General features: G+C 53.5%; 1 protein-coding gene across 1 annotated transcript; it reads right to left on the bottom strand.

Moving 5' to 3' along the window:
* Positions 1 to 3,047: 3,047 nt before the first annotated feature.
* On the bottom strand, positions 3,048 to 12,971 carry LOC140192848 (uncharacterized). Its single transcript, XM_072250334.1, has 3 exons — positions 12,563 to 12,971; positions 6,188 to 6,622; positions 3,048 to 5,008 (listed from the first exon to the last, which is right to left on the bottom strand). The coding sequence occupies exons 2-3, from the start codon at positions 6,563 to 6,565 to the stop codon at positions 3,134 to 3,136; spliced, it is 2,253 nt and encodes a 750-aa protein (XP_072106435.1). The 5' UTR covers positions 6,566 to 6,622; positions 12,563 to 12,971; the 3' UTR covers positions 3,048 to 3,133.
* Positions 12,972 to 14,688: the final 1,717 nt, after the last annotated feature.

Raw genomic sequence — 14,688 nt, 5'->3', positions numbered from 1 at the left:
CCAGAGGGAGTTCAGTGGGGAGGGACAAAAACAATTCCTATGGAAAGTAAACAGGGCGATGGGGAAATAAGTGCTTATCGATAGGAACTTGAATTTTGACAGAAATTATGGAAAATGCTGTATTGGATACAGAGGCTCATGGTTTGGTAAATATGGGCAAAGGGAATCCTATCCCTGTTATGATGGCAGGGCCAGCAGAAAGGCCTGAAATCTCGCTCCATATCTGTCAACCTATCTTTATTCATTGCGATACAGCGTGGAATAGTCCCTTCTAGACACACTGTCCAACAACCCCCAATTCAATCCTCGCCAAATCATGGGACAATTTACAATGACCAATGAACCTACCAACCAGTGCGTCTTTGGACTGTGGGATAAACTGGCACGCTCGGAGGAAACCCATGAGATCATGGGGAGAACATACTAACTCCTTACAGACAGCATCAGGAATTGAACCTGGGTTGCTGGTACTGTGAAGCGTTGAGTAACCACTGTGGTACCGTGCCATCTCTTCCTCTCCCTCCTGTTGGCTAGTGGGAGATTAGTACTTGAACTCCATTACAATGATTGCACCTTTCTTATTTATGAGTTCTACCCATATTGTCTCAGTGGATGAACCCTCGAGTAAGAACTGGAGAGACATTCTCCCTAGTCAGTAAAGCACCAGCACCCCAACCCCCACCAGTATATCTGAATCCTGGAACGTTGAACTGCCTGACCTGCTATTCTCTCTTCCTAATTCCATATACTGATCCAGGCTCTGAAGTAGTTCTCCCTGACGCTCTCTGTCCTTCATTACAACCTTACCCAACTGAATGTCCAATTTCCCTCCATTAGCTGACCTACAGCTCACCTCCCCACACCCCTCCCAGGCCAGGGTAAATCCTCTTGGGCAGCACCAGCCAAAAGCTCTGCAAGCATATCGGTCATCCTTCTTGTAGAGGGCCCACCTGCCCTGGGAAAAAACCCTGTGACCCCTGTACCTGTAGACCTCCCTCCTGCACCAGTTCACTTATCACCTTCCCCTTCCCCCAAACTTTACAGTCCTGATTTAGTGTCTCGGTCTGAAAGGTCCACCGTTTATTCCCCTCCATAGCTGCTGCCTGTCCTGTTGAGTAACTCACCTGCCCTGGATTTCATAAGCTCCTGCTTCTCGGGACTGCTGATTTCCAGCTCCCCGGCCCCCTCTGTGACAGGGCGAGTAGTGTGAATGGGACAGCACCAAGTCACTAAGGAGCTTCACTGACATGGATATGGGCCTCCCACTGTGTCCTCCCCCAGCTCCAGTCTCCGGGGAAACCAGCAGCTAACCAGTTAGATGATGATGATGCCGCCGGGGAGACGCTTGGGGACAGACCTTTGACTACAGGATCTGCCAGTACTAGGAGCAGGACTGTCTCCACGCCCCCAAAGCTGGGGATGAACCCTCCCACTTACAGGGCTGACTGAGAAAACACAGCAAACCTCAAACATTCTGCTGCAGATCTGAAACTAGGCAGCCCACCTGCCACGAATAATCTCTGTGACCTTGTTGGTTTCCCTCAGTGGCTTCAGTTTCCTCCCACATCTCAGAGACATGCAGGGTCACTGGGATAATCGGCCCCCAACACCTTGTACTTGGTGGGTGATCACAGTGAAATCCAACCATATCCTCTGGCTGTGCATAATCCATTTCCCTCCTTTCCCTGCCCACTCGTGTGTCTGTATAGACATCTCTGAAAAGTCACTGTAGTTCACCACCTTGCAGCTTGTTCCAGGCACCCAGCACCCTGTCTGTAAAGAAAACATGCCTCAGAAATCCCCTTTAAGCATACCTTTGTTCACCTTGAGAAAAAGTCTGTCTACCCTATCTACACCTCTATCAAGTACCCACTCAGCTTCAGAGAAAACCAACATTTGTCCAACCTCTCCTTAAAGTGCATGTCGCAAAAACAAAGGAGCTGGTTGTGGACTACGGGAGGAATGGAGGCGGGCTAACCTCTGTTGACATCAATGGATCTGGGATTCAGAGAGTAAACAGCTTCAGGTTTCTCGGCATCCACATCACCGAGAACCTTGTGGTCTGTACACACCAGCTGTGTGGTGAAAAAGGCACAACAGCGCCTCTTTCACCTCAGATGGCTGAGGAAGTTTGGTATGGGCCCCCAAATCCTAAGAACTTTCTACAGGGGCACAATTGAGAGCATCCTGACTGGCTGCATCACTGCCTGGTATGGGAACTGTACTTCCCTCAATCGCAGGACTCTGCAGAGAGTGGTGTGGACAGCTCAGCGCATCTGTAGATGTGAACTTCCCATGATTCAGGACATTTACAAAGACAGGTGTGTAAAAAGGGTCCGAAGGATCATTGGGGACCCGAGTCACCCCAACCACAAACTGTTCCAGCTGCTACCATCTGGGAAGCAGTACCACAGCAGAAAAGCCTGGACCAACAGGCTCCGGGACAGCTTCTTCCACCAGATGAACTCGTGCTGACTTCAGTGTACTCTATATTACATTTACTATGATTGCACATGGCACATTTAGATGGAGACACAACAAAGATTTTTACTCCTCATGTATGTGAAGGATGTAAGAAATAAAGACAAGTCAATGGCCTCAAATCCAGATGGCATCGCAGTGCAACGCTCTGTACTGCCGACCCCTCCAGTCGGGAGAAGCTCTCACTGTGGAGGGAGGTTCCAGGCAGTGTCACCGGAAGAGGCTGCATCTTTCTCCGCCCACCCACACCAAGGTACGAAATCAAAAGACCAAGACAGTTCGGATAACAGTTGTATTTCACAAGTAACAGGTTAAACCCTCATTTCCATCACTCCCAACGATGGCTGAAAACATCACCAGCCAAAGCAGCAGGAAAAAAGACCCGAATGTACATTGTTTGACTTACAAACCTTTGCAAAATTTACATATTTATGTACACCGACCCTCCCTCCCTTTCCATGTCTGAGCTGGGGAAGGGGGTATGGTTGCTGAGCCAAGTGACAGGTGTGCACATACAATCACCAGCGAGACACAGAGAGACAGACACACGGAGAGGGAGGGAGAGAGAGAGGGGGGACAGAGACACACACACAGACTGTAGGGGATCCACACTCTGACCCCCACCACCATTCTCCAGCCCCCGAGGTTGAGGTTAGTAGATTTCGATGGTGCCCACGATGGTGGTGGGGATGGAGTCGGCAGGCCTGATGACAGTGAAGGTGTCGCCGAGCTCAGCACAGATGGCCGGCTGCGCGGTGTGGGTGCGCCAGTGGCTGCGCAGGTTGGACGGGGTCTTGAAGGCCTTGCCGCAGTGCCGGCAGCGGTGGGGCCGCTCTCCGGTGTGTACTCGCCGGTGGTCGAGCAGGTGCATGGACTGGACGAAGGCCTTGCCGCAGGTCTCGCAGCGGTAGGGCCGCTCACCGGTGTGGGTGCGCCGGTGCTCCCGCAGGTGGTTGGACTGCTTGAAGGCCTTGCCGCAGTCGGCGCAGCGGAAGGGGCGCTCGCCCGTGTGCACCCGCCGGTGCAGCAGCAGGGCCGAGGCAGAGCTGAAACGCTTGCCGCAGTCGGGACAGGGGTGGGGCCGCTCGCCGGTGTGCCGCCGCTCATGGAGCCGCAGGCCACCGCTGCCGGCGAAGGCCTTGCCGCACTGGTTGCAGCGGAAGGGGCGTTCGCCCGTGTGCACCCGCTGATGGAGCTGCAGGGCGGCCGGCGAGCGACAGAGGCGGCCGCAGCTCTCACACTCGAGAGCGCCAGCGTTGCCGCTGTCAGCGGCGGCACAGTGGTGCCCCTCCAGACTGGAGGGTTCAGCGAATTGGCGGCCACAGTCCGGGCAGCGGTGGGGCTCCTGGCCGGCGTGCAGCAGCCGGTGTAGCTCCAGGCGCCGGCGATGGGCGAAGCCACGGCCGCACTCGGCGCAGTGGAGCGCAGGCTGAGTGCCGTGGCGCAGCTGGTGCTGCCGGAGCTTGGAGGCGCGGCCAAAGGCTCGCGGGCAGTCCGGGCAGCGGTGGGGCAGCTCGCCGGTGTGCAGACGGCGGTGCTGCCGCAGGTTGGAGGATTGGGCGAAGGCGCGGGGACACAGGTCGCAGCGGTGGGGCCGTTCGCCGGTGTGGGTCTGGTGGTGCCGGGCCAGGTTGGCCAGAGTGGTGAAGGTCTTGCCGCACTCGGCGCACTGGAAGGGCCGCTCCCCGGTGTGGGTGCGCAGGTGGTTGCGAACGTGCACCGGCTTGCGGAAGGCTTTGCCGCAGACTGGGCAGGCGTGCCGGCGCTGGCCAGCGTGCGCCTGGCGCCGGTGACGCAGCAGCTGCACGGGCTCGGCAAACTCCTCGCCGCAGAGCGCACAGCGGTGCGGGCCCTCGCCCCCAGCCGGCTCCGCTGCCGCCGTCGTCTCCGTTGCCTCCGCCGGCCCCTCCTTCCTGGCCGGCGTCGTGCCCTTGTCGGTGGCGGAGACGCTGCTGGCGGCGGACGAAGCGGCGGAGTGGGTTCGCCGGTGGTACAGGTACTTGGTCATGTTGTGGAAGGCCTTGCCACACTGGGCGCAGCGGTGCAGAGGATCCTCGGTGTGCAGCCGCCGGTGCTGCACCAGCGCCGTCTCGGTGCCGAAGCCGCGGCCGCAGTCGGTGCAGAGGTAGAGCACCTCGCCCCGGTGGGCGCGCTGGTGCTGCTCCAGCGAGGAGGCCTTGCGGAAGGAGCGGCCGCACTCTTGGCAGGGGTGGGGCTGGCCCAGGTGGCTGCGCTCGTGCTGCAGCAGCCGCCGGGCTGTGGTGAAGGCCTTGCCGCACTCGGTGCACTCCAGGGGGGCTGGCGGGGGCTCCCGGCGGGGAGGGGCCTTGGCGTGCAGGGCCTGGTGCTGCAGCAGCTCCTGCACGCTGCTCAGGACCTGGCTGCACTCCGGGCACTGCTGCTGATCCTGTTCCCCCTCCTCGCCGCCCGCCGGGGCCCCCGTCTCCGCATCCTCCCCGTCGCAAGGTGCCGGCTCCTCGCTGTGGGTCCGCTGGTGAGCCAGTGCCTCCTCCGAGCTCAGGAATATCTGCAGAGCGAGGACGGTGGGTGGGGGAGGCAAAGATAGGAAAAGGGTCAGAGCCTCAAGGGAGGGGTAGTGACCGGACAAAATACAGCACAGAAACAGGCCCTCCATGACCACAGCAAGCCACGCCCATCCCTGGTCCCACCATCACCGCCTTCTGCAGGAGGCTAACGAAATTTGCTATGTCCCCATTGACCCTCACCGATTTTTATCAAAGCATCCTATCCAGATCAGTCAGGGTTTGCTACAGCAACTGCTCTGCCCCTGACCACAAGGATCCACAGGGAGCTGTGTACACAACTCAGCACATCACGGAGACCAGCCTCCCCTCCGCGGGCTCTGCCTACGCTTCTCACCACCTCAGTAAAGCAGCCAGCATAATGAAAGACCGAACCCACCCCAGACAGTCTCTCTTTTCCCCTCTCCCGTCGGGCAGAAGATACAAACGTCTGAAATTACATTGCACCAGGCTCAAGGACAGCCCCCACCCTGTTATCAGACAATTGAGAAACAGTACAAGATGGACCCTTGACCTCACAATCTACCCCATTATCAACCTGCACCTTATTGCCTGCCTGCACCTTTTCTGTAACTGTAACACGTTATTCTGCATCCTGTTATTGTTTTACCTTGTTCTACCTCAATGCACTGAGGAATGACCTAACCTGTAGGAAGTGTGCAAGACAAGCTTTCACGATAGTCAACTCCTAATTCCTCTCTGCCTACACATTACTCACACCCGTCCATTTGCTGCCGGCTCACGTGTCTGTCCAAAGGCCCCCGTCACACCTGGCTCTGCCAGCACCCCGTTCCAGACCGCCACCACCGTGCGAGACTTGCATGCGCCTCTGGTTTGAGTTCTCCCGAAGGGGGAGGAAACTCACTGGCTGTTCTGGATCTTGCCTCCCACCTGCCAACCGGCTTTCAGCCTCCCTTGCAAACACCCTGGGACCTCTGCTTCACCTCACATGCCCAGTCTAGAACTAGAGCTCAGAATATTAACCGGTTGCTGCAGTCCCTTGGCACATGTGCAATACACAGTGCAAGGGGGTTGTGAGTCAGTTTTCATTTGCCACCCCCTTCCCCAGTGGGCTCAGATCCTGTGGGAACGTAAGGAACCCTCTCCACATTCAGCAATTACCATCCCCGACCCCAACGGGCAGAACTCCCCCCCCGACTGACCTGCAGACACTCCGAGCACTCGTAATGGTGGGCACTCTCCGCCAGGGTGCCCTGGCTCTCTGCGCTGCCTTCGTCCAGCCTGCTGCAGACCACGGCCTCCTTGGCGTGCGCCCCCTGGTGCTGCAGCAGCTCGTCAGGGCTGTTCAGCAGCTGCCCACACTCCAGGCACTGGAAGCGGCTCTCGGCCTCGCTGCTGGCGGGCGCCAGGCCCAGCCCCTTCACCTCCCCGTCGGCCAGCTCGGGGCACACCAGCACATGCAGCCAGCCGTGGCTCTGCTGGTGTAACAGCACCTCCTCCAGCGTGTTGTACAGCTGTCCGCACTCTGAGCACATGTACTGGTGCTCGATCACCACATCGCTGTCAGTCTCCGTCTCCATCGCGCCGTCACGTCCCTCCTCTCCTCTCCAGGCCTCTTCCCCCACGGTCCCGCGGTGCTGCGGAAACACAAAAAGGAAGGCCACTCAGCTGCAAGCTCACGAGTCGTCACCCTCAGCCCGCGTTCCCCCATCCCCACTGATCCTCAGTATATCTGCCCGATCCTCTGCCCTTCTCACGGGCTGTGACTGCTGGACGGTCAGCAGGACAGTGGTTAGATATGGTCACCATACGACGGGCAAGATGAGAGGGGGACAAAATGACGTCCTGATCCAACCAAGCGGACGCCATAGCCAAGGTGCTCACCAAATGCAAAAGAAACTTGGCATGCTCTAATCAACCCCTAACAACTTTTATTGATGCACCATATCTGAATGCACACTACTTGGAAAGTGCAGAGTATGGACACAGCTCAGCACAAGCCTCCCTTCCATAGCCTCTGTCCACACTCCTCACTGTCTCAGTAAAGCAAAACCAACAGAATCAATGACCCCGCCTGTTCCAGATATTCGCTCTTTTGTCCTCTCCCATCAGTAGAAAGTAGAAAAGCCTGAAAGCATGTACTAACAGGCCCAAGGACACTTTCTATCCCAGTTATCAGACTCCTCTACAATAATAAACCAATTCCAACACCAAGGATGCTGACAGGATTCCAGGACTGGAGTTATAAAGAGTAATTGGACAGGCAGGCTCTCTTTTCCTTGGAGCAAGGGAGGCAACATGACAGAAGTAAATATAATTATGATGGGGTAGACAGGCAGTCTGTTTCTCCTGCTACAGGCTGTCCAAACAGATCAAGGGAGAGGGCTGGAGTGCAGCCAATGTCACTCTTTTGCTTGAAAGGCCATAGGGATTGTCTTGAAAGTGATCGGCTGGTGAGCCTTATAGCAGTGGTAGTGAAGTGAATTCTTAGGACTAGAATGTACTCGTAGGGAGAAGCATGGACTTGTAGGGAGAGTCTGCATGGAGATCGCGTCCTTCGAACTTGAATGAGTGACGCAGAAAAAGACTGACGAGGGTAGGAGAGTGAATGTTATCTGCATGGTCTTCAGCAAAGTGTATGACAAGGTCCTTCACGGTATACTGAGCCAGAAGGTTAAGTTATCTGGGGGATAATTGGGGGATAGGGGGACCGCTTCGTCGAGCACCTCCACTCCGTCTGCCACAACAGACAGGATCTCCCAGTAGCCACCCACTTCAACTCTGCTTCCCATTTGGATATGTCCATACATGGCCTCCTCTACTGCCATGATGAGGTTAAACTCAGGCTGGAGGAGCAACACCTCATACACCGTCTAGGTAGTCTCCAGCCCCTTGGTATGAACATAGAATTCTCCAACTTCTGGTAATTCCCTCCCCCTCCCTTCCTCTATCCCTATGTCACTCTGCCCCCTCCTCCAGCTGCCTCATGGTTCCGCCTCCTTCTTCTACCACCCATTGTTTTCAGGGCTGTGACGTCAATGCTTCCCCTCCCCACCCCTTTGTCTTTCAACTGAAGCTACAAGCATTCTTCAAATCCTTCCCCATCTTTCATTCTTCAGTCCTGACAAAGGGTTCAGGCCTGAAACGTCGACTCATCGTTTCTGACTGATGCTGCCCGACCTGCTGAGTTCATCCAAATATTGAAAGTGTTGCTTTGATCACAGCATCTGCAGATTTTTGTGTTTCAAATTATCTAGTAGCTTAGATTAAAAATTGGTTTGGCTGTAATAAACAGGACAGTAGTGGAGGGGTGTACGTCTCCCTGGTGACCTGGGCCCTTGTATATACAATGACACTGGGGTAAGATATTCTCCCTGGTGATCTGGGCCCTCGTATGTACAATGACATTGGGGTAAGATATTCTCCCTGGTGATCTGGGCCCTCGTATGTACAATGACATTGGGGTAGGATATTCTCCCTGGTGACCTGGGCCCTCGTATATACAATGACATTGGGGTAAGATATTCTCCCTGGTGATCCGGGCCCTCGTATGTACAATGACACTGGGGTAAGATATTCTCCCTGGTGATCCGGGCCCTCGTATGTACAATGACACTGGGGTAAGATATTCTCCCTGGTGATCCGGGCCCTCGTATGTACAATGACACTGGGGTAAGATATTCTCCCTGGTGATCCGGGCCCTCGTATGTACAATGACACTGGGGTAAGATATTCTCCCTGGTGATCCGGGCCCTCGTATATACAATGACACCGGGGTAAGATATTCTCCCTGGTGATCCGGGCCCTCGTATATACAATGACACTGGGGTAAGATATTCTCCCTGGTGATCTGGGCCCTCGTATATACAATGACACTGGGGTAAGATATTCTCCCTGGTGATCCGGGCCCTCGTATATACAATGACACCGGGGTAAGATATTCTCCCTGGTGATCCGGGCCCTCGTATATACAATGACACCGGGGTAAGATATTCTCCCTGGTGATCCGGGCCCTCGTATATACAATGACACTGGGGTAAGATATTCTCCCTGGTGATCCGGGCCCTCGTATATGCAATGACACTGGGGTAAGATATTCTCCCTGGTGATCCGGGCCCTCGTATATACAATGACACCGGGGTAAGATATTCTCCCTGGTGATCTGGGCCCTCGTATATACAATGACACTGGGGTAAGATATTCTCCCTGGTGATCCGGGCCCTCGTATATACAATGACACTGGGGTAAGATATTCTCCCTGGTGATCTGGGCCCTCGTATATACAATGACACTGGGGTAAGATATTCTCCCTGGTGATCTGGGCCCTCGTATGTACAATGACACCGGGGTAAGATATTCTCCCGGTGATCCGGGCCCTCGTATATACAATGACACTGGGGTAAGATATTCTCCCTGGTGATCCGGGCCCTCGTATATACAATGACACCGGGGTAAGATATTCTCCCTGGTGATCCGGGGCCTCGTATATACAATGACACCGGGGTAAGATATTCTCCCTGGTGATCCGGGCCCTCGTATATACAATGACACCGGGGTAAGATATTCTCCCTGGTGATCCGGGCCCTCGTATATACAATGACACCGGGGTAAGATATTCTCCCTGGTGATCCGGGCCCTCGTATATACAATGACACTGGGGTAAGATATTCTCCCTGGTGATCCGGGCCCTCGTATATGCAATGACACTGGGGTAAGATATTCTCCCTGGTGATCCGGGCCCTCGTATATACAATGACACCGGGGTAAGATATTCTCCCTGGTGATCCGGGCCCTCGTATGTACAATGACATTGGGGTAAGATATTCATCTCCCTGGTGATCTGGGACCAACCATGTTCTGCAGAGCACTCACGTCTCTAATGATATTGGGGTTAGCAAGTTTCTAGCTAAATCTTGGAGCAGTTCAGTGGATACTACATCTTCCATCTGCACACAGGGACAGAGAAATGAGACAAGAGTTTAATCTGGGGAAGTGTGAGGTGTTGCATGTTAGTTCAAATGCACAGGGAAAATACAGAAACATTAGGGCCCTTAGGATTCCTATTCCTGATGTACAGAGGGATCTTGGGGTGATATGGCATGCTTGGCTTTATTGATCGAAGCTTTGAGTATAGAAGCCAAGAAATGATTTTGCATCTGTACGGTGCTGGTAAGGCTACATTTGAAGAACTGTGTATGGGTCAAGTCCCATTACGGGAAGGTGGTGGAGGCTTTGGAGAGGTGCAGAGAAGGTTAAGTATGAAGATTAAAGTACTTGTGCTGTAACAGGCTGAACAAACAGGGGACAATGAGAGGAGCGATGGGGGAAACTGCACACTTGTTCACACTGAATTCATAATGACCTGCGCCTCGTTTACATTGAACGCTAGTGGTTCCTGTGTCCACTGATTTTCATTCCAAACACAAGTTCTCCTTGTGTGTATAATGTATCCTTCAGACCCTCTTAAACCTTTCTCCCAGCTTCTTATTCTGACTTCCCGCCTTTCTCTCCAGTCCTAAAGAGGGGTCTCGGCCTGCAATGTCGACTGTTCACTCTTTTCCATAGATGCTGCCTGGCCTGCAGAGTTCCTCCAGCATTTTGTTTTGTGTTGCTTGGACAAAAAGCTTTAGATCTAGATTCGAAAGACCTCCGCCTAATCAGAAATCTGTACTGGGAACAAACTGCCGTTGTAAGGATAGATGGAGAAGTGAGTCAGTTTACGAAAATCAAGAGAGGCATTGGACAAGGGTGTGTTTTCTCCCCTGATTTATTTAATGTGTACAGTGAAACAATATTACAAAAAATAAGAGACATCTTGGGAATCAAAGTTGGCGGTGAAAACACCAATAATTTTAGACATGCGGATGACACTGTGTTAATTGCAAGTACAGAGGAAGAACTACAAAACAATTGATAAAATTGTTGAAGAAAGTGCAAAAATGGGTCCATCTATCAACTGCAAAAAGACAGAATGCATGGTGATATCCAAAAAGAAGGAGAATCCTATCTGCAGGCTGAGAATAAATGGGGAAAACATAAAACAAGTACAGAACTTTTGCTACTTAGGAAGCTGGGTGACATCAGATGGCAGGTGCGACATGGACGTTAAAAGAAGAATAGGGATGGCAAAAGACACCTTTACGAGAATGAAGAGTATACTGACCAACACTAAACTAGGCATGACAATCTGCCTCAGAGCACTGAAATGTTGTGTTTATCCAGTTATGTTATATGGCTCAAGGACAATATCTAGTAACGTGAGGAAACAAATTGAAGCAGCAGAGATGTGGTTTTTGAGGAGGATGCAAAGAATATCATGGATGAAACGAATATCTAATGAGGATGTCATGAACAGAGCAAATACAAAAAGAGAAATAATGTATGAGATCATGAAAAAGCAACATGACTTCATTGGACATGTGATTAGGAAAGAGGAGTTAGAATGCTTGGTAATTATGGGAAAGACTGAAGGGAAGAAAGCAAGAGGAAGGCAAAGACAAATGATGATGGAGACAGCAGCCAGAGAACTGGAAATGAATACCAATGAATTGATCCACTTGACCCGAAACAGAAGCGTGTGGGCCATGGCAGTCAAAGCTCAAACTGGGCACAGCATCTGATGATGATGCTGCTTGGACAAACTTGGGATGAAGACAGAGCCATGTGACTACAACTCCCAGTGGGTGTCACGCCCGACTGTTCCCGTCACAGCCGCCTGATAGAGGTTTGAAAATTTTGATAGACAGTCAAAATCTTTTTCCCAGAATGGAATTGCCAAATACCAGAGGGGAGAAAATTTAAAGAAGATTTGCAAGGGATGTTATTTTTAAGGAAACAGAAGGAAGCATGAACATGCAAGAAATAGAGAGAGATGGCTCAGGTGCAGAAAGGTGTGATTAGGTGTGTTTGGCATCACATCTAGCACAAAGATCATGAGTCTGAGGCTCTATACCTGTGCTGTTAGATGACACAGAATCAAGGGAACAGCATTAAGAGGATCTGAATAATACATTTTACACACAAGGAGAACTGGTGTCAGGAATGAACAATCAAGGGAAGCAGTGGACACAGGATAAGTGGCAACACCCAAGCAGCGTCTGTGTTAAACAGGAGAACGTCTGCAGATGCTGCAAACCCAAGAAATACACACAAAATGCTGGAGGCACTCAGCAGGTCCGGCAGCATCTGTGAAGAAGCGTAAACAGTCGACGTCTCGGCCCGAAACTGGCCCTGTACCAGTTAGGAGCCGGGGTGGGGTGGGGTGTCTGTAAGTGCAGCCATGAAGGAAAGAGTTTCCCCCAACGATCCTCTTCCTTGCCCTGTTCCCAGCTCCCAGTTCAAACACCCTCCCTTTCGTCTCCCCAATCCCTCCTCTTCCTCTACCGTCTCCATTTCTCCCCCATCTCCTCCCCAGTACTCCAATGCCGTTCCCCCTCATCCACCCTGCCCCTGCCCCCGCACCCCTTCCCCCAGATACCAAGCGGAGCCCCTCCTTTCTTGTCCACCCCCCCACCACATCCCTATCCATCCTCCCTACAGCCACCGCCACCTCCACCTCCACCTCCGCTTCCCCTCACCCGCGGGTCCGTCACCAATTCCGGAAATCCGTGCAGGACGCCGCGGCCTGTGTGCGAGGCAGAGGCAGAGGCCGAGGGAGAGGCCTGCCTTCCGCCGCCGATCGAGGACCCGGCTCTCCCCGAAGCCGCCGCTCACAACCGCCGCTCCGGCCTCGTCCGCGCACCCCCGAGTCTCGCGCCCCCCGATTCGCTTGTGACACCGTCGTGCGCCCAATGGGAGTGCGATGCCAGCCAGAGCCACGTGACTACAACTCCCAGCGGGCGTCGCGCCCAACCGCTCACGTCACGTCCGCTGGTGTGGGGCGGAGACTGGGTGCAGCTGCGGGTTCGCAGGTCGGTGTCCAGCCCGAATCTTCATCTCTAGCTCGCTCCTCATCAGCGTTGCCCGACCTACCCGACCTGCCCGATGTTTCGAGCCGGCTCCGGAAATCCGATGGATAACGCGGCTATGCCGGAGTCCGGCACATTCCTCGACGTCAATGGTGGGCGGGGCGTACATGGTTGCGTCACCAGCGGGGCAAAAGTTGGGCGTTTGGAGTTGGACGTCATTAGCAGGGTGGGGTTTGATGCATGACGTCATAGCTGGCTGGGTTCCGGTACCTGACGTCATTGGAGGGCGGGTGGTGCTCGCTAGCGGCGAACCTTGCCCCTAGATCGCGAATGTAAGTTTCCCATTTCCCCATCAGTGTTTCTGCTGAGGGTAAATTAATGGGCCTACGGTTCCGGAGAACAATCACTGCACTGCCGCCTCAGGCAACAACCTCCCATCAGGAACATGAAGGGTGAGGCGTGCACCAAAGCACCTCTGATTCAATTAGAGTTGGAACTGGTTTATTATTGTCACAGGTACCAAGATACAGTGTTCAAGCAGAGGGCCTGTCCGCACTATGGAACCATTCGATAGTTTTATAACAACAGGGTAGAAGCTGACCTGGAGCCTGGTGCTGTCTCCATCAGGGAACGGGCAATCCCTCAGTAGGAGATCGTTGAGAGACCAGAGACGGGGTGGGGGGAACAACTGGTGGTGATTAGGTACAAGAATAAATGAAGTTAGAGGAGGGAAGTGTGGGAGGAAATCACTGCAGCACTAAGTGCAATCCTGTGGATACGGGGGTGGGGTGGGGGTTCCGGCGAACTGGGGACTGTTATTACCGTGTCTGTCCGACCAGAGGAGCAAGGAGAAAGTCAGGTACCGCAGGCCCATTAATTCAACCTCAGTAGGAACATTGAAGGGGGAAACAGGAATATCGTCAGCTGGAAGAAAACCCGGGAGGCTTGTTTATGACTATTTGCTTTGAACCACTTTTCTGTAATTTTGGGCTGAACGCAGAAAATGTTGGAAATTCTCGGCCAATCAATCTGCATCCAGGGGAGAAAGACGGAGCGAGTATTTCAGATGGGTGACGCTTCCTCAGAATCGGCAAGGAATCAAGCTGGTTTAGCTGAGACACGAGAGAGACCGCGGGTTGCTGGAAATCGGTGGCCGAGGAATTCAGCAGGTCAGGGAGCGGGGAAAGGGACAGTTGATTTCGGACTGAGACCCTTCAGCAGCCAGAACAAACGGGGAGGGGTAGGGGGAGCACGATAGGTGAGACTGGGGGGGGGGGGCAGGAGAAGCTGGGAGGTGATAGGTGAATCCAGGTTGGGGGGGGGAAGAAATGGAATAATATGGGAAACTGGGAGGTAAAAGGTGAATCCAGGTTAGGGGTGGGAGTGGGATGTGGGGAGGACAGGCAGGAGGGAGGGGAGTGGGAGAAATGGAATAATATGAGAAACTGGGAGGTAATATTGGAAGAGACAAGGCTCAAGAAGGTGGAATCTGATGGGAGAGGACAGCAGACTGTGGAATAAAGGAAAGGTGCTGGGAACCAGAGGGAGGAAGGTGTGTGGAGATGGGCAGGTGGTCAGGACAGGGGAGGTGAAGGAAATGGTGAAGCTACAGGGATGGGGCAGGGAGGTGGGTGCCTCTGAGAGGGGAGATCCAACCATTAATCACAGCCACTACTTGCAAACACCATGGTGGGACAGGCTCAGCCACGGCAGCTGACGTGTAATGAGATGAAATGAAGGTGAAATATTGTGGGAGGTAGAATGGGGATATCAGAATTGGGTTTATTATGACTGTC

Source organism: Mobula birostris, unplaced genomic scaffold (genome assembly GCF_030028105.1).
Source record: "Mobula birostris isolate sMobBir1 unplaced genomic scaffold, sMobBir1.hap1 scaffold_282, whole genome shotgun sequence".
Classification (NCBI taxonomy): Eukaryota; Metazoa; Chordata; class Chondrichthyes; order Myliobatiformes; family Myliobatidae; genus Mobula; species Mobula birostris.
This window is presented reverse-complemented; position numbering and strand designations above follow the sequence as displayed.

Coding starts and splice junctions, on each gene's coding strand:
- LOC140192848 (XM_072250334.1), bottom strand. CDS start 6,565: ATGGAGACGGAGACTGACAGCGATGTGGTGATCGAGCACCAGTACATG. Junction 5,009..6,187: donor AGTGCTCGGAGTGTCTGCAG/GTCAGTCGGGGG, acceptor CTCGCTCTGCAG/ATATTCCTGAGCTCGGAGGA.